This window comes from Pipistrellus hanaki (assembly GCF_964339955.1).
Source record: "Pipistrellus hanaki genome assembly, chromosome: 3".
In the NCBI taxonomy this organism is placed as follows: domain Eukaryota; kingdom Metazoa; phylum Chordata; class Mammalia; order Chiroptera; family Vespertilionidae; genus Pipistrellus; species Pipistrellus hanaki.
In genome coordinates this window covers 164,940,911-164,965,671 of record NC_140505.1, presented here as the reverse complement: position 1 = coordinate 164,965,671, position 24,761 = coordinate 164,940,911, and the positions used below count along the sequence as shown (strand labels likewise).

The 24,761-nt window shown below is 38.4% G+C and overlaps 1 protein-coding gene across 2 annotated transcripts in view; it reads right to left on the bottom strand.

The window, feature by feature from the left end:
- Positions 1-852: 852 nt before the first annotated feature.
- RERG (RAS like estrogen regulated growth inhibitor) overlaps positions 853-24,761 on the bottom strand; it is a 107,283-nt gene continuing 83,374 nt past the window's right edge. For both annotated transcript variants that reach the window (XM_084877925.1, XM_084877924.1), the window contains exons 3-5: positions 16,267-16,323; positions 5,735-5,808; positions 853-4,171 (exon numbers count right to left, since the gene is read on the bottom strand). In XM_084877925.1, coding sequence (XP_084734051.1) covers positions 3,764-4,171; positions 5,735-5,808; positions 16,267-16,323 — 539 coding nt within the window. In that variant the 3' untranslated portion in view covers positions 853-3,763. The remainder of the gene's footprint in view (positions 4,172-5,734; positions 5,809-16,266; positions 16,324-24,761) is intronic.

The following is a 24,761-nucleotide window of genomic DNA, read 5'->3' as shown; positions in this document are numbered from 1 at the left end:
TAAGAGATCCTTGCCTAACTCAAGGTCACAAAGATTTTCTCCTGTTGTCTAGTTTGGAAATTTTATAGTTTTGGCTCTCATGTGTAAGTTGATGATCCATTTAGACTTAATTTTGGTATATGATGTAAATTAGGGGTTGCTATTTATTTGGCCGATGGATATGAAATTGTTCCAGAATTATTTGTTGAAAATAATATTCTTTTCCCATTGAATTTTCTTGGTGCTTTTGTAAAAAATCAATCAATCATATGAATGTAGTTCTGTTTCTGGTCTTTCTATTCTCTCTTTTTTTAAAAAAAAATATATTCCATTGACCTCCCACAGAGAGGAAGGGAGAGAAATAGAGAGCCAGAAACATTGATGAGAGAGAAACATCGACCAGCTGCCTCCCGCACACCCCCCACCAGGGATGTGCCCACAACCAATGTACATGCCCTTGACCGGAATCGAACCCGGGACCCTTCAGTCCACAGACCGACGCTCTACCACTGAGCCAAACTGGCTTCAGCTGGTCTTTCTATTCTCTTTCGTGGATCTAAATGTCTACTCTTATACTAATAACATGCTATCTTTTTAGTGTAACTTTATAATAAGCTCTTAAAAGCAGGTAGTTTAATTTAAAAATAGAGCCCTATTTAGGGGAATACAGAACTTGCTAAATGTAGCATTTCAACCTATGGGGGAAAAGATTTATGCCATTTTTTTCCCCTCAGAATCTCCCAATAAGTTATTAGCTCAGGACAACCAAATTCATCTTGACCCTGATTAAATCTGACCCATTGAACTGGCTACTTTTTTATTTTAGTACTCTCAAGGTGGGCATAGGCTGTTTTAATAAGAAAACTTGGTTGGTTTTATACTTAGAATCCAAAATGTTGTTTTTTATTTACAAACTTGTAGGTATAACAGTTTACTGAAAAGGAAGATGCTGAATTATGCTCTTGTTCCCTCAGTGCTGTGAGGCACAATATTTATGAATAAAGCCTTTTGAATCTTAAAAGAAAAGGAAAGCAACTCCAAACAGCAAACATTGGTAGCGGTAATGTGGTGATAACAACCCATCATTATTATTCAAGAACACACAGGTTTCCATCATTAAAATACTATTTTAAAAACCACAACTGTTTATAACCATCATTTGTGGATAAGCCTGCGGCATGAGAGGAATAAGTAATTTATATTTGTGCAATCTCATGCTCTTGTGTTATTACCAGTTGGGACTTAAGCCAGCGGTTCCATGCCTTTTTAACAGGTCTGGATTTGTATGCATGTGTTGAGGGAAGTTGCTGATGTTAGTGACTATAAATTTCACCTCCTTAGTTTTGGCCTAAGATGGCACCGGGATACTTCATTATGTTTCCTTAATAGGAACTGGCTGAACTTCATCTCCAAGTAGAGGCAGGAGAGAATGAAATAGGCTATAATTCTAGAAGATGGCAACATTAAAAAGAGCAATTTTACTCTGCTTTCATTTTTCCTGCCCTATCTAAATGGATATTATTGAGAACTAATCACAGCTAAGTAAGCTACTTGGTCCATTAATATATAGTTATGTAAACTTGCAGTTATGTGAATTTTTGCCTTTTTTTTTTTTTACTTCCAAATCCCTTATTTTTTTTTCTTTCTTTTAAATTTTTCTCTTGTTATCCTTCTCCCTTTATCTGAAATATGATATATGTAGGTCTCACCAACTGCTTTTAATTACACTTACCATCACCTTTCATATTTTAGTTTTAGTTTCCTGTTATTCCTTTTGCCTAGAATATTTTCACACCCCGCTCCCAAATAACTTGTATTTATTCTTCAAGGTTCTGCTCAGACACATCCAATGAACTAACTTGTGTCAAGCTACATGTCCAACTTATATGTCAATATTTGTTCCATGAATGAAAGCATAACTGCAGCAAGTCTTACCATTTTTTCTTCTTTCCATGTCTTCAACTTTACAGCTCAAGAACAAGAGTCATATATCGGTCTATTAATATTTTACAAATGTCAGCATGGGCTCCAGGGTTTGACTTTGCCTCTCTGGATTAAATCCTGCCTCTACCCTCTAAATATGCAAACTTGAGGTTCAGTATCTTCTTCCCTGCAATTGTAATCATAGTACCGTCTCTTGCATAAGATTATTGGGATAATTTGATGAAATATGCACCTGAGCATTTAAAAAATCATATCTATTATTGTGAACTGAAGCTTATTTTTTATATCACATTCACTGATTCATCAACTCTACGATTTGAATGTCCCCTCAAGTGTCTATTAAAAGTTACAACATTTCATGTTATCACAAGAAAGACTGTCCTAATGGGAGAGAATGTGAAAATTATGCTTTTTATTATAGTCACACAAAATAGTTACACCAAGTTGTCCAAATGCATTTGGTGAATTAAAGCCTCCAATTCTTACACATTTTTATACATATATCTATGCATTATAAATACACATATGTAAAAGATACATATTTTCTTCTAAAATAAAGTGCCCAAGTTTTGATATACGGGGGCAAAATAAGGAAAAAAGAATCATAAGGTTTTATCAGTTACAGACTGTGCATTTTCACAATATAAGAACCTGTTTTATACACATTTATTTGGATACAGTGAACATTAATCAGCTGTTCTTTTCTAAATTCTCCTAAGTGAATTAATTTTTCCCAAATATAGGGTGGGGCAAAAGTAGGTTTATAGTTGTGAGTACACAAAACACAGATTATTCTTGTATTATTATTTATTATTTTCCACATGAACAGCAGTAAACCTACTTTTGTCCCAACCTGAATTAGAAGAAGTCATGTAGCCAACATAATTAATCAGAGGCCAATTTTTCTTACTGTGTCTGGCACAGAGCTTGGCTCCCCAACACAAGGGTAGTTCAGCTTCATTCTTAATTTTTCTGCTTTTGGACTGTTGTCTTTCTGCTAAGGTGATAAGCAGAGAGAGAAATCAATCAGACATCTCTAATTCTAAACCCTCTGTTACCATTCAATAAAGTTAGGGTTTGGTGAAAAGATTCCTAGTGTCTTTACTTCACCCCAGGCTTGGTGAGAAAAGGGTCTGAACGGAGGGGTCCTACTGCCTCTGTTATAATGAACTCTTGGAGTTACAGAAGAAGAATTAGGGTGTGATGACCAATAAATGGACCATTGAGAGAACCAATTGAAATGGAATTCTCTATTATACAATGGAAAACCTTGTGAGAACATGTCTGAATTTAAGAACAAAATAAGGGTTCAAGAAAAACAAGATAATATAACATAATTCACAAAAATCTTTGCTTCAAATAGGAACCAGGACACCATTCCATGCCCCAATCTTTCAGCTACTCTTCCTGTGTTTTTACTGTTATTTTCTATTATCTTGAACTTCTAAGGTGATCATTTGTAGACTTTGACGAGAAAAGGAATTTAAAAATGCCTTTGAAAAGATTTCAGCCTACTGAAGCAAAGTGATGATGCCTAAAAATAGCTTAACACGAACCCAGCCATTTCAGAATCTCTGGTGATTACATGTTCAAATTGCAAGGAAGTGTACCTTATTCAAGCAGGGAAGGGAGTAATTGTCAGCACTGAAATTGCATAAAACACTATAACTTCTCAACATACAGGACGCTGGGAACAAGGGGAAGCTCAGATAGTTCCCAGAGTTAGAGTACGGACTGGAGCATTTTCTTTTATGTGGGGGGATAAAAGAGGGAAAAGGACAAGAAAGTGTTTCCAATGACCCGACCCACCTCCATAGGGCCTTCGCAAGAACAGAGCTGCCTAGCTACTGATCTTGGTGAGCATCTTGTTAATGGCTTGCTTGACATGCGTGGTGGAGCTGCGTCTCCTTGTCTTGCCCTGCACCATCCTCCGGCGACGCACCTCTCGACACAGCTCGTAGAATATCTCCGTGATGTTCCCTTCTCCGGTGCAGGCAGAACACTCATAGAAAGCACATGCCAGCTCTGTGGCCAGCTTCTCCCCTTCTTCAGTGCTGACCTGCCTGGAGTGGTCCAAGTCAGCTTTGTTTCCAACCAAGATGAGAGTCACATTCTTGGGCTTTTTGATCTCATCCAGAATATTCTTCAGGGGCAGCATTTCCTCAAAACTTCCTCGGTCAGTGATGTCATAGACCAGCACAAAGCCTTCCCCCCACCGCATGTGTCCTTCCCTCTGGATGGTGTCTTCCTGATGGCAAAAAGAACACAGCAGTGAGGAGACCTGAAGTAATCCCAGTATAGAGATTCTGTTGATGTTAACAGTGATTACTATTAATTACTATTAATTACTTAATTATTATTCATTCTAGTCAGCGTCATTAAAAGTTCTTGACAAGCTTACCCTCTCAAATTGGTTGAGAACAGAAGCATTACTTACGCATAGCAAGGTATGTTAGGAAACTAGAACTTTTCTATCTGCTTAGACCTTAATTTTCTGCTTCTAATTTTTCTTGCTTCATCATTAAGTCTTTAATCACAAGAACTATAAAGAAAGTACCACCTTCGTTAAGCACACTGCCTCTGAGACTTCTCATAACAATTAAGGAATTAGCAAACAGGCAACAAAGTAGACCATACCTCACTCACCCCTTAGAGATCAGAATTAGAGGCATGGCTTAGTGAAATAGTTTTGCTTTTTTTTTTTTGTTTGTTTGTTTATTTCTTTTATCTCCATCCTTCAGATTATGGACAATTAGCCACCAAGGGCAGAAAAACAGTATAATCATATAGAAGAGTCAAACTCAGAGTCTGGGGCTTTTGGCTTTTTTTTTCTCTCCTATTTCAATTCTCCCCAAAATTATATAGTTCCAATAATGATAGAAACTCATTTGAAGTGATTTTCAAAGGGTGTGATCACTCCTTCCTAGGAAGTCAGCATGTGTGATTTGAAAATGCATTGCCTTCATGGGCTCAGTGACTTCTGCAGGCATGTACTTCCCTGCTGCCTCTTTCTAGAATCAGTTCTGGGTGGAAGGTGAGAACATGTATAGGAAACAGATGCTGATGAGAAATCAAAGTATATAGTTACTTGCAAGAACATTTCTTGGATTAAATACTCTCATGCCAGTCTTCTTGGGGTCATAGGTCACTGATAAGCACCATGAAGTCCTTCAGCTTCCTAATTCTCGTCCCTAGTGATCATTCCTAACTTTGGGAACTAAACCTATCGGTGAACTAGTTGGTAATCTCAGAACTGAATGACCTCAAAGCGAATTTATATTAAATAAATTGTTATTGTTTAATGATATGTTTCATATTTTCAATGGGATGTGGTGAGGTCTAGAAAGAATATTAAAGGAGAGATTCCTAAGATAAAAGATTCTGAAAAGAGATTCTGAGGTCAGATAAATTTAGAATATAATATGTACTAAAGTCCTTAATGATTTACTTTACACATAAGCATAATAAATGCTCTGAGAACTTCTGTAAAGAAAGATTTCCATTTAACTTTATCAGATCATTTCAAAACACTTTTAACCATGAAAATCTATTAATATCTTGCAATTTGCTCCTCAAAATATGGGTGGGCAATGTGAATGTTATGGTGTTTTCCAAACCCCTTGAAGTACTTAGTAATTTACGTAAGGATGCATACACAGGCTGTTGCAAATACATTGATATAGAAATATTTAGATAACTAAATTAAAATGTCTTTCTGAATCACTGATTAATTATAGGAAAGTATCTTTTGTTCATATGCACATCTCATTTGAACCAAAAAAAAAATATTTTAACTGAACTGCTTATTCACCTGACCAGCAGTATCTAGTATCTCCATGGTGACAACTTCATCATCGATGGTTGCTTGGTGTCGGTAGGTTGATTCTGAGGGAATGAGGGGAAAAAAAAAAAGAATAAAAAAGTAAATAAGATCATGGTTTGATTTGATTCTTAAAATTACAAATTTGTCACAGGAGTATGCCTGTTTTATGGTGTAAGTGAATGTGCACAGAAGGAAGGAAAAAATGTGCAAGAATGTGTCATCTTCGTAGAGTTCCTGGAAGTAACAGGTAATAGTCTTTCAGGATATAGCACGTTAGAGTCTCTTTGTCTCTTGCTCATTTTAATCTCCTATAAGATCAGCTTGCTGATGCTCTCTGCCTTCTTCCATGAGACCTCCACATCCTAAAATGAGAAAGTTATCCCTACAGAATGTATTCTACCTTGATTCTAAAAGTCCAGTTTTTGGAAATCACTGTTTGTTACTGTTCCAGACAAGATGACATATAAGCAGGAGCTGCTAATTTCTTTCTAGACCTCAACCCTAGAAATGTAATAGGCATTAGAAGAAGGTGATGGTTATCCATGTAAAAATGATCATGTAAAACTATGAGAAGTCCTTGTGGCAGTAGAAGGTGAATGGGCCCTGATGTTTGGGGAATTGGCGAGAAAAGTAGAGGAGGGCTAGACAGTATGGAGGGGAGATGGAACAAAGCAGAGTTTTCTTGCTCTTGTTGCCTCTTCAGGGTAGAAAAACAATGGCAGCTCAGCACCATTGGCAGAGGTGGGGGACATGCAGCATGTGTGCTGTGTAAGGCCTGAAAGCATTTGCTCTGGTCCTGCCAATGCATTAGGGGTGAGTTAATTAAATGTTTGACCAAATATAGCAGGCCAATTTTTAAGCTGATAATTTTGTATGGCCCACAAGTGGCCCTTGGCAGAAAAAGGAGTTTTGGGTGGCTCTGAAGGTGCCCCTTAGCACATGAAATGGAAACCAAAGGTTAAAATAAATATCAATAGTGCTGCTCCATATGAAAATCCAAGAAGATATGAGAAAAGAAGAGAAAAAAGCAGGAAAAAAAGTTAGATAAAGATAGCAAAAACCAAAGCACAGTGCATGAAAAAATGTTTTTAAAAAGAGATAGGCTGAGAGATAAAAATCTGGCAATGCTGTTTAGTAAATTAAGGGAGAAGGTGCAACCATACAAAATTTAACACAAAAAGAGGAAATAGCTACATAGTTCGATGAAATAAAATAAAATAAAATAATATTAGGAACTATCTAACAACTGATTTCAAACCCTAATAAATTCTGGGAGAATACAATGCATAGATTGGAACAATAAGAAATAGAACACTTAGCTAGATTATAGCCAGTAACTACACTTACATGCTAATAGATTTCTCCTAATCATAAAAATCAATTGCGTACAATTGGCTTTACTGGAGATTTCCATTAAACATTAAACAGGTTGTTCTAGAAAATATAAAAAGGTCAGCTAGCCAATTCCTTTTATGGGGCATTATGTTGATTCTCATAAGTATTACAAGACAAACAAGAGAAAAAAAGAAATTGTAGGCTCATAGATTAAAAAATTCTAAATCAAATATTATTCAATTAAATCCAACAGTTGTAATAAGAAAAGTATGTCATGATCAGGTAGAGTTTATTTCAGGACTGAAAAGACTTTAAAATCTATCAATGCAATTTAAAACATTAAGGTACAAAAGGGGGAAAAAATCACATGATTACCTCTATAGGTAGATCTATAGCAAGATAAAATTTACATAAATTTAAAATGTATGCATATATAAAAATATATTTTTCAAAACTATCCTATCTAATAAAAGAACAATATGCAAATTAACCATCATTCTATTATAACCACATGCCTCGCCCACCAGCCAATCAGGAACAAGTATGCAAATTAACTTTGGCCACTGAGCAAGCAGGAGGCTTGGTTTCCTTGTCAATGGAGGAAGCCAAGCTTTCCCCACACCCTGGTGGGCCTAGGCCTCCACTCAAGGCTACAAAGTTTCAATTATAAAAGATAAATAAATCATAGAATACAGGGCTTCTGCTTGGGTTGCTGGAGGGTGTGGCCAGCCTGCAAACTACCACAGGCTCCTCGTCCAGGCTGCCGCATGCCCCAAGGGAACCCCCACCCTGATCTGGAAAACCCTTGGGGCAAACCATCTAGCTCCCATCCATGCACTAGGCCTCTATCCTATCTAATAAAAGAGTAATATGCAAATTGACTATCCCTCCAACACACAAGATGCTGCTCCCATTGGTCAAAGATCCTGCCCCCATGTGGACACAAGATGGCCGCCACGAGGGAGGGCAGTTAGGGATGACCAGGCTGGTAGGGGAGGACAGTTAGGGGTGACTAGGCCTGCAGGGGAGGGCAGTTAGGGGCAAACAGGCTGGCAGGGGAGCAGTTAGGCATAAATCAGGCTGGCAGGGGAGTGGTTAGAGGGTGATCAGGCTGACAGGCAGAAGCAGTTAGGGGTAATCAGAAAGGCAGGCAGGCGAGCAGTTTGGAGCCAGCAGTCCTGCATTATGAGAGGGATGTCTGACTGCTCTTTTAGGCCCGATCCTACCATCAAAGGGGTCCCAGATTGAGATGGTGCAGCCTGGGCTGAGGGCCTCTAGTGTATATATATTAGCTAGCATATACTGTTTACCATTTGACCAAGAATTGTTTTAAATGCTTTACTCATATTAACTCATTTAATTCTCACAAATATCTCATGAAGTATGTGTTACCGTTAGCTCCATTTTACACGAGGAAACTGAGGCACAACAGCACTAACTAACTTGCTATAGGTCACATAGTGGCAAGTGGTAAGTGGATTGGAACCCAGGAAGCTGGCTTTGGAAATTTCAGCTTTTAATCACTATGCTAAGTTTCAACCATGTTGGATTATATACCCGTGGGAAAGAGGAGAGCATTGGGGATGTGGGAAAAGTTAAATAAAGGCTTCACATATATCTGACATGGTACCAGGACCAGAAGGGAATGACTAACTTAAATATTAATTTAATTGCTCAATTATTTGCATCTAACCTACTCAAATCACTAACCAATCAGCAAAGCATACAAACCTAGAAGTTTCTTTCCCACCAGGGTAGCCAGTCAGCCAGTGCTTTTAGTTTTTTCCCTGTTTACCTCATGTTCCTGACTCACTTCTTCATCTCATCAACTATTTTATAGTTCTTTTTTGACCACAGTTTTATGTTACTTTGCTGTAAATCTACTCAAAATGCAAACTACAAGAAGGAGACTTAACCCAGTAGCGTAACTGCCACCAGCCCTGGACAATGATTACTGTCCCGGGTATGGCACATTGCTGACATCTTTTCTGAGAATTAAAATTAAAAAATGAGATTATACTCAATATATTTAAATAAACATTGTTCTCATTTTCCTGGAATATGCAATCCATATGTGGTAAGTCTGATTCTCAATTCTAGACTACTCTACTCCCTTACTCTTTTTAAAATATATATATATATATATATATTTTAATGATTTTTTACAGAGAGGAAGGGAGAGGGATAGAGAGTTAGAAATATTGATCAGCTGCCTTCTGCATACCCCCTACTGGGGATGTACCCACGACCAAGGTACATGCCCTTGACCGGAATCGAACCTGGGACCTTTCAGTCCACTGAGCCAAACTGATTAGGGCCACCCCCTTACTCTTTTAAGTTAAATGGGAGATTATTGTTTTGTGGGATTTAATGCTCTAAAATACCATTTATAGTGACTCATCTCCAAGTGTTCTGTCCTTCATTTCCTCCTTCATCCCCAGAGTCCCAGCTTGGGGCGCAGAGGCCCAGAGAGCAGCGCAGGCGCTGGAACCACTGGGCCTTGTGTCTCCTCCGAGGTCCTGGGTGACCTCCCAGCTGCCCCCCTCTCTAAGGGGCTAGCATCAGCCCATCCCGGAGCCTGGAAAACAGAGTCTGGGCTCTCTTCCATCCCTTTGCACCAAAAGTCTGACAGACAGGGACATTTTTCTCCGCTGCTTCCATGATAAATAGGATATGAATTTCAACCACAGAAGACCGCGGTAGGGGGAAATAGAACATAATGGAAATTGTATGAAGTTGCGTGACTCTTTGGCTGCTAGTGAACCGAAACGAAAACGATGAAATACAGGAAATGAGGGAATGTCTGCCACCGTCATAGGTTAGCTGCGGGTGGCAGCAGTCATTTCATCTAAGCCCAGTGCTGGTTTCATGCCATTTTGAGCAATTTTTTTCGTTGAGTTTCTTTCCTTCAGCACCCCTGACTACATGTAAAACAGTGGAAGTATTGCCCAGAGAGGCAAAAGGCTGTACTATGTGCTAGTTTTTATAAAGATAATTCTTAAAAAAAATGTATTAGGTACTTTTTGAAACCAATTTCTGCTACTCATTTTATTAAAATATTATTCTTGATTTTAGAGAGGAAAGTTAGAAGCATCAATGAGAGAGAAACATTGGTCAGCTGCCTCCTGCACGCCCCCTACTGGGGATTGAGCCCATAATCCAGGCATGTGCCTTGACAGGAATCCAACCTGACCTCCTGGCTCATGGATTAATGCTCAAACACTGAGACACACCAGCTGAGCTCTACTATTCATTTGAGAATATTAAAGAAAATGTGTATGCGTTTGAAGGGTAGAAACACTTTTCATTTTTCTCATACTGACAGAAAATGACATTTTGAGTGTTTTTTAGGAAGTGGAGGGGGATGGTTATTTAAGAGATATTTCTAAAGGAACCAAAATGTTGTATACTTATAAAACCAATATTAGTACAAATATGGAATTAAGAATATTAAAAATTAATATCTGGATTGCACTGCATATAAGACATTCATTCAGTAAATAGTATATTTTTATAAATAGAAGTATATTTTATATACTCGAAGAGAAACTGATGCTCAAAGAGGAACTGTATGGTTGATCCTTTCACTAATTTAGCTCTTGTAGTAAATTTCAACATATTAATATGGACAACTGGCTAAAACAGTAAAACACCAGTTAGTAACATTGATTTGTGCTAGAGTGGAAATTGTACTGACTTGAGTTCTATTGCTGGTCTAACCACAAACTAGTCACATAATTGTGGATACATTTACTTGGTTGGACTCTCATTCTTATTTGTCAAATGCTGATCTCAAAGTTCCTTTCTGTGCCAATATAAAGAACTATTGAGTAGTTCTGTGAGTTGGTTAAGTACTTCTGCTTTAATCTTCGATGGAGAGACTTGTTCTCGGTGTGTCCCTCTCTGTGTATGAGCCTTTCTAAGCAGAAATGCAGGCAAGCAGAACCAACCACAAAATAACATCATCACTGAGTTCATTATGTCTCCCAATTCCTACCTTCATTCTTGTCTGAGTTTTTACTAACCAGATAGACACCATGATCCATTCAAACACAGAGCAGGGTGTCTCTATGGGGCAGAAGTAGTGATCAATACTGAAAGGCAATCTCTCTCAATGCTCCCAACACACCACACACACACACACACACACACACACACACACACACACAATTGCACACCATCTATATGTTTGTCTGTGTTCTCTGACATGTTCAGTATTTTCTGAGGGTAATCTGACTCTCAGAGAGATTCAATTCTCTCCTGGGATCTAATCAGAACATGGATCCTATTGTTTTGCAACCAGAACATTGCTGCTACCATCATCAAGAAGTGTTCCTGATTGACGGTCTAAGTTCCAAATATCACAGACTGCAGTGGTGATTATCAAATGCTGTGCTTGATCAGTGCTGGCCTCTGACAAAGATTTCACTGACCCACAGTGAAATGAGAAAAATTTAGGGGGATTGATAATTGTTCAATGTGAGTAAATGATTGAACATTTTTCTTAGATTATTATATCCTTCAAAACTCCTGAATGCTAAAAAATATTTCTTTTTAATGAAATGTACGTGTCTATTGAGAGAACAAGTTTAGTTCTTCCTTACCCTCTGCCCCTTGCTTACATCCCTCATTGTAATTCCTACAACATCCCCTCTCCATTAAAAAACAAACAGGGGGGAGGAGGAGAAGGAAAAAATGAACCAAAGAACTTATATGCATTTATGTATAACTCATGGACATAGACAATAAGATGGTGAAGGCCTGGGGGAGGGTGGGAACCAGGTGGTGGGGGAAAGGGAGAAAAAGAAGGGGGGACATCTGTAGTACTCTCAACAATAAAAATATTTAAAAACACACATAAACAAATACCAAAACCAAAACACTGTGTCCTGACATCTAAAGAGTTGGGAATCACTTGCTATTATAGTAGCAAACATTTCCTTCATAGAATTATTTCAGAGTAGTAAATATTCCATTTTTTATTAGTAGGTTGAATGGTGTTATTGCCCTTCAGCTTCTCATGGAACAATAATTCTGTTACAGATTGAAAAAAAAAAACAAACAACCTGCTCCATATTTTTAAGGAAGGCACTGAATTCAGAATTCAAGACTATTGTTTTTTGCAAATATCCTACTTTGTTCTTTAAATTTTTATTATTTAATTACAGTTTATATTCAATTTTATTTTATATTAGTTTCCAGGGTACAGCATAGTGGTTAGAAAATTACTTAATTTACAAAGTGATCCCCCTGATAATTCAAGTACCCACATTTGCTTTTTTTTCCATTATTTTTTTTATTAACGTATTATATGTGTACATATCTTTGCTTTTTAACGTAGCCTTCTCTATTGGTGGTGGATTTGAAAAATGCTATGAGAGTAAGAAGTTTAGTTCCAGAAATGCGGATGGCTCTTGGATCAAATGGATTGGGAACTCCTCTAGGCTAGAACTAGAACGTCCGTGACTTCTCACAGGTGCACACTCACAGACACACACCACTTTCCAGCATGAGTCAATGAAAGCCTCACCTGGGAGTGAGTCATACAACAGATATTCCTGAAGTCTGATCAACGCTCTTGTTGCTTAGCAGCTGCAGCCCTTTCAGAACAGTACAGTACAAGGTCACTCGAAACAGTTTCATTATTCTAGTGAGGAAGCCTGCACTACAGATAACTGATGCCGGCAGAATTCTATTTACAACGATTGTTTCTCAGAATCAATAAAACAAAAACAAAAGGAAAATTAGTTCACCTACGGTATTAACAATAGTAATTACTGGAACATATTCAGAGAGAGTTCAATATTTTTATGAGATCATTTTTATAAGCTTCATCTTTTGTTGAGATGTACTGGTATAACTAAATGAAATTAGTATTTTTCTACTGGACTTTTATAAATCATGAAGAGTCTCGGGAACTTTGTAAAGCTTATATAAGTAATAAAAATATAAGAAGAGAGTAAGTACTTACTTAGGTGGAACAAATAATAGAAATGAATGATTTTTTTAAAAACCAAATGTGCCTCAATCGGTTTGGCTCAGTGGATAGAGCTTCAGCCTGTGGACTCAAGGGTCCCAGGTTCAATTATGGTCAAGGGCATGTATACCTTGGTTGTGGGCACATCCCCAGTGGGGAGTGTACAGGAGGCAGCTGATAGATGTTTCTCTCTCATCGGCGTTACTCTCTCTCTTCCTCTCTGTAAAAAGATCAATAAAATATATTAAACAAAAAACCAAAAACCAAATGCATTTTAAAATCCAACTACATCATTTTAAAATTAGGTTGTGATTATATTAAAAACATATTAAAATGATTGATGTTGAAAAACAATTTACCTAAAAAGAAAAACAGAGAAGTAAAGATCTCTTAGATTAAAACATTGACTAACATAAAGATGTGAACCTTCTCAAAGTAATTTATAGTTTTAATGCCCTTCCAATAAAAATTATGTCATATTATGACAGAGTTTTAAAAATTGACCTGGAAGAATAAAGTGGAAATAGCAGCCAAGATAATATTCTAAAATAGTAAAGAAGGAAGACTTTCTGTACTTGGGTATTGTCTTTTAAAGAACACACAATGATCTAGAGTGTGGTACTGGTATAGAATGTGAAAAGCAAATTTAGAACTAATTTCTGGTGTAAATGACCTCATTATACCGGTAAATGATCCAGTATACCTCGGTTTGATGCACAACTGTGCATCAAAAATACTTGGGGGAAAAAAGTTATGTGTTGCTAACATGTACTATATAGCTAGGTCTATTACGGTTGGGTCTGTACTGAACATGTACTAATATTTTTCTTGTAATTATTCCCTAAATCAGTGGTTCTCAACCTTTCTAATGCTGCGACCCATTAATACAGTTCATCATGTTGTGGTGACCCCCCCAACCATAAAATTAGGCTCTATAGCAGTGTCTTTCAACCCACAGGTTGAGAACCGCTATCAGGGTCGCCTAAGACCATCATAAAACACAGATATTTACATTATGATTCATTAACAGTAGCAAAATTACAGTTAATGAGTAGCAACAAAAATAATTTTATGGTTGGGCGTCACCACAACATGAGGAACTGTATTAAAGGGTCAAGGCATTAGAAAGGTTGAGAACCACTGCCCTAAACAATACAGTGTAACAACTGTCCTAGTATTATAAGTAATCTAAAGATAAAGCTTATGGGAGGATGTGTGTAGTTTATATGCTAATCCTATGTAACTTTACATAAGAGATTCCAAAGACAACTGACTGTATAAAAAGCAGCATTAGAAGTAGAGGGGAAATGTGGAGTATTTAATAAATAATAGGGTGATAATTGATAAACTATTTGGAAAAAAATTTTAGGCTTTCACTTATACTTCTCACTAAAATAAGTTCCAAATAGGTTAAAACCTTAAAATGAAATAAACAATAAAGTCTTTCTATCCCCTTACCTGTTCACTTTTCCTTCAGAGTACTTATCACAAGTGACACATTTAGTTGGCTATTGACTCTTCTTTCTTTACTAGTCAATGAGCTCAAAAGAGCAAAGCTTTCTCTTTCTGCCTACTGATTTGTCCTCAGCACCTAGAATAATCTGACACATAGGAGCATTTAACAAATACTTGTGATTGGGTGAGTAAAGCAATGAAAGGAGACCCAGGGGAGAAAAAGTGCCCTTTAAAACTGAACACAGGTGATAGCTACAACAACAGCGATAACAAAACCAGCCCCAGAACAAAAACACCCAGGAATCATCTCTGCCCATTCCACCATCTGAGCCAGGCCAGCGCAGCCTGGGACATGGGCTTGGGAGTGAAATAGTGTATGCCTTTTCTTCTTCCTCTGGGTTTCAATGTTGGTGCCCTTTAGGAAACCAACTAGGGAATGATAAACAAAAGCTCAAAGGCTTCATTCAGAGTAAAATCTGAAATTTAGAGCCTCTGGATTTTTAGCATTATTTATAAGATAACTAAATATCTATATATATAAAACCCTAATGTGCAAATAGAACAGCAGAACAACTGAACAACTGGTCACTATGATGTGCGTTGACCACAAAGAGATGTGCATGGAACATGGTGGGTGTCAGCAGCTGGCAGCACAGCATGGAACATGGCAAGCATCGGCCATGGCTGGATGGTGGAGCAGGTGAGCAGGGGTGCCAGTCACTGTCATGGTTACTGAAAAATCATTTGCTCCCATGTGCCACAGTCCCACCTGGCACTTGCACCTGCTGCTGACACTGGCCCTGATCTCTTAGTGCTCTCAGCAGGTGTAGCAGTGGCTGCTGGCCCCAATTGCCCCTGAGGGCTTCTCTATCCCCTCCACCCTGCTCCTGAGGGGTTATTGGGGCAGCAGCTGTTGCTGGTACCCACTGACAGGGCCAGCCCCGCTTGCACTTGCTGCTGATGCTGGCCCCAATCATTCCGTACTGTCAGGGGGTGCAAGCGGGGCCGGTGCCATCTGTGCATGGGAGCAGTGGCAACAGGAGCGGAGCTGCTAGCAGACAGGGGACCAGGGACCACAGCAGGAGGGGCTGGGCAGGGACCCGGAGGATGGGTCAAGACCTGCCCCGGTGCCCACTGCAGCCTTGCGGCCCACAGTTTCTTTCAAGGTGCACGAATTCATGCACTGGGCTCCTAGTATTTCTAATAAATATACCCTGTTTTGAATGATGAAAAATACATGTGATAAATACTTAATGCATCAACATTATTGCCATTTTCAAGATACATATATCAATTTTTGCATCTTCTTTTGTATTTTTAAAATAGGCTCAAAGCAGTTTCTCTGGGGATAAGAGAGGAAGGAACACAATTTATTTGTACATTTTCCCATTATTGTTACACTCTCCTTAACATGCCATTCTATCTCACATCAAAGTAGCCATGCCCACTGTATCCTCCGTGTGCCATTGCAATGATGCTACATTTCCTAATGGAAGGGCATCATTTGTAACTACTTCCTTCTGTCCCTGATTTGACCTGGTTTTTTCCTCTGGGCATTAAAATCCTGCAGGGTTCTAAGCACAGACAGCATGCAACACCCATCTAACTTCTTAGAGGAAGTCTCTGCATGATTCAATAAAGCACTTCCAAGATATCTGCAAGGTGCTTAAAAATGTTGCAACAGAAAATGTCATTCTCTCCTTAGGGTCATAAACTTTGATTGGAGAGCAGGAGGAAAGAAAACTTGACCTACCGAGGGTGGGATCGTATTCCCAGATGAACCGCTTGGTCAGGAATCGCACTACCAGAGCTGTGGGGAAAAAGAGCAATATTTCAAACACATTTGCTAATTTTCTTATAGTTTTTATCCTTATAAGGAAAGAGAAATAGTCCATCTAATTATATGTGTATTATATTTCCTTGGAATATAAGCCCAATATATTTATTTATGTTAATTCAAGTTCTTTTTAATTTTATACTGTGGCTTAAAAACTGGTGTGCCGTTTTACTGGGATTATTATGCATTGATCAACAGCTTAGATTTGTTCCTTTAGCCACAAGATTAAAAACAAACAAATAAAAAAATCATAATGTGAAAATGCTCACATGTAAAATTTTTAGCCAGACAATGAATTCAGACATGAGCATCACGATACAGGTGTCTAAGCTTTCACTATTGATAATGATTGATACAGGTGTGTTTTAAATGTGATATAATTGTTCCTGCAATGAGAAGGCCACTAGCTGGTTATTTGTGTTATAAAAATATTCCAAATTAAGTATGTTATTAGCAAATCATTAAAGCTCATCAAAAGCAATGCTGCTGAAATACTAGAGACAGGGCAAGGATCTGGAACTGTGCTAGGCACTTCAAGTTCATGATCTCCTCAACCCTCACTTCATCCCTAGGAAGCAGGAACTGGGATTGGTCCCATTTTTCAGATAAGAAAACTGGGATCCTGAGAGTAAACTGGTTTAATTGAGCTCACTTAGCTAGTTAGTAGCTGAGTCTGGTTTTTCACCCAAAGAGTCTCTTTCCAAGCCTGTAATTTGTCCATTATGCGAAAGGGAATTTTAGGCCTAGCCCTAGGCCATCTGGATAATATTTAATTAGAAGATGGGTCAGAGAAAGAGAATTGCTGAGCTATGTGGACTCTATTGTCCTTAAAAGTGTATGAAAAACATGCTGAATTTTTTATACTTGCATTTTAGTTGAAAACAGTGTTTTTTAAGAAAAAATTTAAGAGGGGAGTGTCATAGACCCTATAAAATATAATAAAAGCTTTGGATCCTTTCTCTGGAAAAATATATATACAATTTGGTATATAATGTTAGCAGCTCATGAGCCTTCTGAAGATGGTGGGTCTTCCTGAGATCCTATTGATCACAACTAAAGAATCAATGTCTGTCATATTTTATACTTTAAAATATATTTATTATTTGGGTATTTTTATTTTGAAATGCCCTGTATATAGTAGTTTAAAGATACTCCATAAAGAAATATAACTAGTTCATTGAAAGTTATTGTCAATCTTTTCTTTATCTACTAGAGGCCCAATGCATGGAATTTGTGCACTCAGAGGGGTCCTTCAGCTCAGCCAGTGCCCTCTTACAGTTTGGGAGCCCTCAGGGGATGTCTGACTGCTGGCTTAGGCCTGCTCCACTCGGAAGAGGAGGAGGCTCCCACCACCATTGCTTCACTCACCAGCCGTGAGCCCGGCTTCTGCCTGAGTGGCACTCCCCCTGTGGAAGTGCAATGACCACCAGGGGACAGCTCCTGCATTGAGTGTCTGCTCCCTGTTGGTCAGTGTGCATAATAGTGACTGGTCATTCCTCTGTCATTCCAAAACCAGCTCTCTGACATCTCCTGAGGGGTCCCAGATTGCGAGAGGGCACAGACCAGACTGAGGAACACCATTGGTGCATGATCAGGGCAAGGGAGAGACATGAGAGGTTGGCCAGCTGGGGGAGGGGGGCATGGGAGGGCTCCAACGCATGTCTGGCCCATCTAGCTCAGTCCCAATCGGCCAGACCCCAGCAGCAAGCTAACCTACCGGTTGAAGCATCTGCCCCCTGGTAGTCAGTGCATGTCATAGCGAATGGTTGACCAGTTGACTGTCTGCCCCCTGGTGGTCAGGGTACATCACAGCGAGCAGTTGAGCGGCCTTAGCTTATCATTAGCATATTATACTTTGATTGGTTGAATGGCCGACCGTACGACTGGACACTTAGCACATCAGGCTTTTATTATATAGGATTGCTTATGCTAAAATCAACAGAGAGATCTATACCCACTATCATTGTGTTTTATATGAGAGATCACAGTGCCCATCGCAATGAGAACCTCATAAAACAGACCACAAGCATATGTGGCTTGGCTGGAGACTAAAAGTAGCTATTTGTTTCTAATTACTGAGTGTAAGGCTGGATGTGAGCCAACATTTTTTGCAGTGCCTGAAGTAGCAGGCCACTGACCCTGCAGTACTTCCCACAGGGAGTGACTGTGGTTTTATCTTTAGTTTTCAGTCTGTCGCTCCTCACTCTCTTGAGACTAACAGTCTTTTTATTGGCATGTAAGAAGTTGTAAGCACCAGACAGATATTTTTCTGTTTTTATTTCTTTTCCAACTGGTGAAGAAGAGTTTATTCACATGTTGTTGCTGTTTTAAAGGATGGTGTTGAATATCAAAGAGATATGTCCTTAAGAGTCTGTTGGATACATTTAAAAGAGTAAAATAAACGTCCTTATTTTAAAATGCCAATATTTAGGAGACATCAGAATCTTTACTCTCTTTGTAGTTATTTAAATTCATGGGGGGGAGGGGGAATTGGATATAAAGTAAAAATTGGGCAAGAGGTCACATAGTTTTCCAAAATTGTTTTTAGGGACATGCAAGAAAAAAAAAATTAAAGACTGATTAACTAGTCCGTCCTATTGCTAATTTTTTAAAAAAATTCAATTTACTGGAATGACAAAATCATACAGGCTTCAAGTGTTCAACTCAACAAAACCTCATCTGCATTCCGCATTGTGTGCTCATCGCCCCAAGCACAATCTCCATCCCCATTTTCCTCCCCTTTGCCTACCTCCACCAAGGCCCTGCCCCCTTGCCCTCTGGATATCACCACACTGTTATCTGTGTCTATGTGTTATCCTATATAATAAAAGGCTAATATGCAAATTGTCCCCTTGGGAATTGGACTGACCAGAAGCTCGACCACCCGCTATGATGTGCACTGACCTCCAGGGGGCAGCAAGAAACAAATAAAGACACTGGCTGGCAGCCAGCAGTCGGGGGAAGGAAGGCCCCAATTGGCCCTGATCACGGGTCAGGCCTAGGGACCCTACCCATGCATGAATTTTATGCACTGGGCCTCTAGTGTGTGTATGTGTGTGTGTGTGTGTGTGTGTGCGTGTGTATGTATGTTTATGTAGCTCAGTGGTAGAGTGCTTGCTTCCCATGTATGAAGCCTGGGTTCATTCCCCAGCATCTCCATGAGGGTCCTTTTTAAATCATCAGCAGCAATAAACATAACTGCATGCAGAAGCCAAAGAGTTTCATCTTTTGTTAGAATATGCAGTTTTAACTCTAAAGGTTACAACCTATAAAAAGGCATTTATCTGGCATCTTTAAGCAATGCACTATTAAAATTAATAAGATTTTTTTACATAACATTGGAAGTACCCCAGTTTCAAGACCATTAAAAGTAACCATTTGTCAAAGAAATGCTTCTAAAATGTATTAGACACTCCATCATCTCTCAGCACTGAGAATACTGAACATAATTGAATCATTTTTAAATGTCTGGAACCTTGATTAGTGCCCTGTGCAGCTATGTGGCAATACTTTGAGAAGCTGTAGAGTGGTTGAGGCAAAGCGACTCCAGAGTCCGAGGGCTTTGAGTATTTTTAGTTTTTTAATACATGTATTTTTAATATACACATAAATATAATTTTTTCCTTCCTCAAATACCATGGCTTTCTGCCAGTCACGGAGACTATGTGTAATAGCCTATCTATTCATCTGCTTTGCTACTTTTATTATTCCAGAGTCTGATAAGCCATATTAACAAGCTTGTTAGGATTTTGTCTAATATTAGAGTAAATTAGGGTTTCATTCTGAGGAACTTGTTCTGTTGAACTGGATTCTGGAACACCTTTGGGAAAGGATGTTTGCTGTTGATAAGTGGCTCCTGCTGATGTTGGATTATTGGCTCCGTTTAGACAGCCCCCTTCCAGCAGGGCAGTGCTGCTAGGCTCAACCAACAAAATCAATGGAAACATTTTTTATATTCTTTTTAAAGAGACACACATCATTATCTGATGGTTGCTTTAACAACAGAATCATACATTTGTTTAAAAATCCAATCTACTATTTCGAGTGCATTAAAAAACACAGAAAGCACTTTGAAAAACACTGATGTCTTATGTTTCTTATTTGATGATGTGCAATTGTCTCTCACACAGATTATTCATGGGAAAGACAAACACGTTTTCTATTGTTAGTTTTTCAATAACCTATTAATTTAAATTACTTGTCTAAAGAATGAGGATAATTTTATCTCTGTGGACATGATATCTGTTAAAGGCTCTGCTGTTACTGAAATTGTGATTGAGGTGTGTGGGTGACATTCACGATTTACTGATGTAATTATAAAACAGTATTTTTTAGCTCCTGATTTTATTATAATTTTATTATGGCATACAGTTTCATTGCTTTATTTTAAAAGAGAGTGGAAGGGAGGATGGGAGGGGAGAGAGAGAAATATCGTATTAATCGGTTGCCTCCCCCATATGCCCCAATTGGGCTGGCATCGAACCTACACCCAGGTACCTGTGCCTTTGATTGGGAATCGAACCTGTGACCCTTCAGTGCATAGGCCAATGCTCTAACCTCTCAGCCACACCAGCCAGGGCTATATCACACAATTTTCATTTGTGATATATTCTATCACTTCTCACCCCCTCCACCACTACCACTCTCATCACATGGTTTTACACGTTAACAATAATACTGTTGCTTCCTCAGTGGTTTCCCTACTTCATCTGCACCCCAGAACCCCCTTAAACTACTTTCTATACAGCAGTCAATGATTCAATTAAAACTTATACCAGCTCATGTCACATCTTTTCCCCAAATTCTCCCTGAACTCACCTCATTGGATTAATATTTATTGAAAATGTACTCTGTTCTGTTCTAGGTTTTTGGATTAATCCAACAAGCAAGTCAGATTAAGAACGCTGACTTTATAGAGTTTATATTCTAAGAGGATGATACTACATAAAAAGTAAAAGTGATAGATTACATAGTAGATTAGAGGTGATACATACTGTGGGATAAAAATATAGAACAGGGTAAAGGGGATTCAGCATTGAGAGATGAAGATGGGAGTTGTTATTTAAAATAGAGTGACCAGGCGATCCATGAAAGAGATGAGGGAAGATATCTTGGAAAATAGTGTTCCAGGAAGAGGGACCAGTCAGTGCAAAGGCCTGAAGGCAGAACAGTAAGGAACATTAAGCAGAATGAGCAATGGCCAGTGTAGTAGGATAGGCAGTCATTTCCTGCCAGTCAGGTCTTCCATAAACACACAACCATTACTACTACCACCAACAACGATAATGATACTAATAATCTCTATATATAAAAAACCAGTGACCGGTCGCTATGATGCCCACTGTGGACAGCAAACTGTCAGATCAAGGGATGGAGCCAGCGCCAATCTCCCGTAGCCCCTCTCTCTGGCAAGCCCCACTCCTGATTGGGCCCTGAACAAGGTGGGCCAATGTCCCACCATCTCCATCTCCTCACAAGCCTGGCTGGACCCCACCCATGTCTGAATTCCTGTACTGGACCTCTAGTAGTAATAATAATAAACTGGGATGATTATTTAGTATTATTATTTTACTTGAGTTCTTCTTTATAATGTATATTCCATGAAGGTATTTTATTTGTCACTGTTTTCAACTTTATAGAAGACTATCTGTCTGGCACACAGTAGACTAAAAAATACTTGATAAATAGATAAAAAAGTATATCAATCTAAGTCACAGTTTATTTTCCTTAACATTAAAAATAACCAGACATTGAGAAAATCTGCAGAAAAATTAGCACAATTGAACTCACAGCAGAACTATGCCATCATTTTATAACTTTGTCTTAAAAGGTTACAAAAATATATCATCTGAAATGCCTTGGCTGTTTTATTCTTCTTCTACAAATTATCCTTCTATAGTTTATTAAAATAGTTACTATAAACTTGATCTAATTTTCTTTTGAATACCCTGTCCTCTCCATCCCCACTATTTTGAGCAAGGTTTTCTTATGAAATAAAAACAGTGGTATTGATAACCTCTACTCCCCTGGAAGTCTGATATAAGGTCTTGTCTTTCTAAAAGTTTTAAGGTTTGACATGTTTGATGGGTTACAGTTAAGCATTTGCATTCTGAAAAATCTGACTTTCTTTCCATTGCCTTGAAAACCCATACTTTTTCACTAAAGAAGCCAAACATGTCTAATCTAGAGAAGACCATTTTCTTCATTTTACCTAATTTATAACCTACTTGGATCACTCTTCCTCATATGTGGTTTATTTTTGGTGTTTCTGGCATTGAACTTCATTGGTAACAAAAAGAGCCAATTTCTAAAAAACAGAAAATTCATTAAGTAGAATTTAATCCATGAACCCACCATATTTCTTGTCTTGGTTCCCAGAGGGGAACCACTGCTATTGACCTCTACTATCAGCCCTGAATTTAACTCTGACCCTTCAGTGGATAAAAGGCTTCAGAGAAGTACAAATAATCACACTTGTAAATATAGGGTGGGGCAAAATTAGGTTTACAGCTGTTCATGGAAAATAACACAATAATGAACAAATAATGATACAAAAATAAACTGTTTGCATGCTCACAACTGTAAACCTACTTTAGCCCCACCTTGTATAAAGAGAATTCTACCCAAGATTTTTGGTGATAGTTTGTTGGTTAAATTAATTTTGTGTAATTAAGTATTCATTTCTTAATCACATTAGCTGTTGAATTCAAGTAAATATATTCTTAGGAAATACCATTCGGTATTTTTAAATTCATATAAAAAATACATACATGGAACACTAACTATCAAAAGGGGAGTTGCATTGAATGCTGACTACAAGCTTATTTATTTCTTATAAATACTCTCAAAGTAAGAATTAATATTCCTATTTTATCCATTAAAAACTGAAATTAAAAATAAATAAACTTGTCTATTTTACAGAGCAGTTAAAGACAGACTGGCTGAAACCAGTTTGGCTCAATGGATGGAGTTTTGGTCTTCGGACTGAAAGGTCCCGGGTTCGATTCCAGTCAGGGGCATGTACATTGGTTGAGGGCACATCCCCAGTAGGGGGTGTGCAGGAGGCAGCTGGTTGATGTTTCTCTCTCATCGATGTTTCTAGCTCTCTCTCCCTCTCCCTTCCTCTTATAAAAAAATCAATAAAATATATTTTAAAAAATAAGTAAATAAAGACAGACAGATTGAACCCAGGTTTGTTTACTTTATTTACCATTATATTTTAATATTTCTATGAATATGATTCAATTCTCAATGGCCGAAATTATTTTCCATATGAACATTGATGATCTTACAGAGAGGCAAGTTTTCAAAAGTGCAGTTTTGTTCATGACTAGATTTCTTCATCCTTAATGGGGGGACTATCCATGACCAGAAACCATGGCAACACAGAAAGAGAATACGAATTTCAAGAGCAGGAAGGAAATGTTTATATAAGTAAGATTTTTGCTTTTCTGTTGAAAAGGTCTTCAAAGATGCAACAAATGAGGAAAATAAGAATCTAATGATGCAAACATTATATGATACAGATAAGTAGTATGTAATGAGCAACTGTTTTCTTATTCATCTCCTCGGTCGTAAACAAGTTCATTCTTTCAATAATAAAAAACAGGATGCCAGGAACCATTTTAGGCAACCAGGAAGACAGCAAAGAAAATAAGATACAGTTCCTATGCTTGAACAGTTGAGAGTCTGCATCTTTGCATGTTCGGGGAAAGATAAAAAGATACCTGGGTAATTTAGAATATTATCCTATTCAAGTCCTGTTATGGTGCCTAGCTAAAAGAAGGAAGGCCAGACTGAGGTGAGTCTAACTAACTTTAGTGCCTCAGGGGGGGGGGGGGAAACATGTGTTTTCTGAAAGAGAAAATGTAACAGACAAAATCAGAGTAGTATGTAGTATAAAGTACTTCTGTTGCATCTTAAAGGCAACAAACCAGAGGGTTTACCTAAAACCTAAGAGGAAGGTCAGTTTCACCTTGTTCCCTCCTTTACCTGGACTGCTGTCATTTTCCGCCCAAATCAAGCCTCCAAATGCAATTTCCTTCTTCCCTGACTCCTGTTCCTTCATACCTTATTCCTGGGTCTTCCTTCAAACGTCAATTACTAAGTTCATATTCCTTTTAGCAGTACTCTTTTTCTATGACTAGCCTCCTTCAAGAAACATTGGCCATTGTGTCTCAAACCAAAGAGTGAAGCACGGAGATCTGATCTAGGCCATGTGGGAGCCAGGACAGCTTTTTGAAATTTTGGCTTAACAGCGGTCGATGATTGAGACCAAGAATGTGCCAGTTTGGAATTTCAGGATCCCTAGGAGAAGCCCTTTTTGAATTGAGGAGCTGGACTAAAAGGGGATGGACACAGGCTGGACTGGGAACGAGAGGTCAAAGAACCCAGCAAATTATGTGACTTGA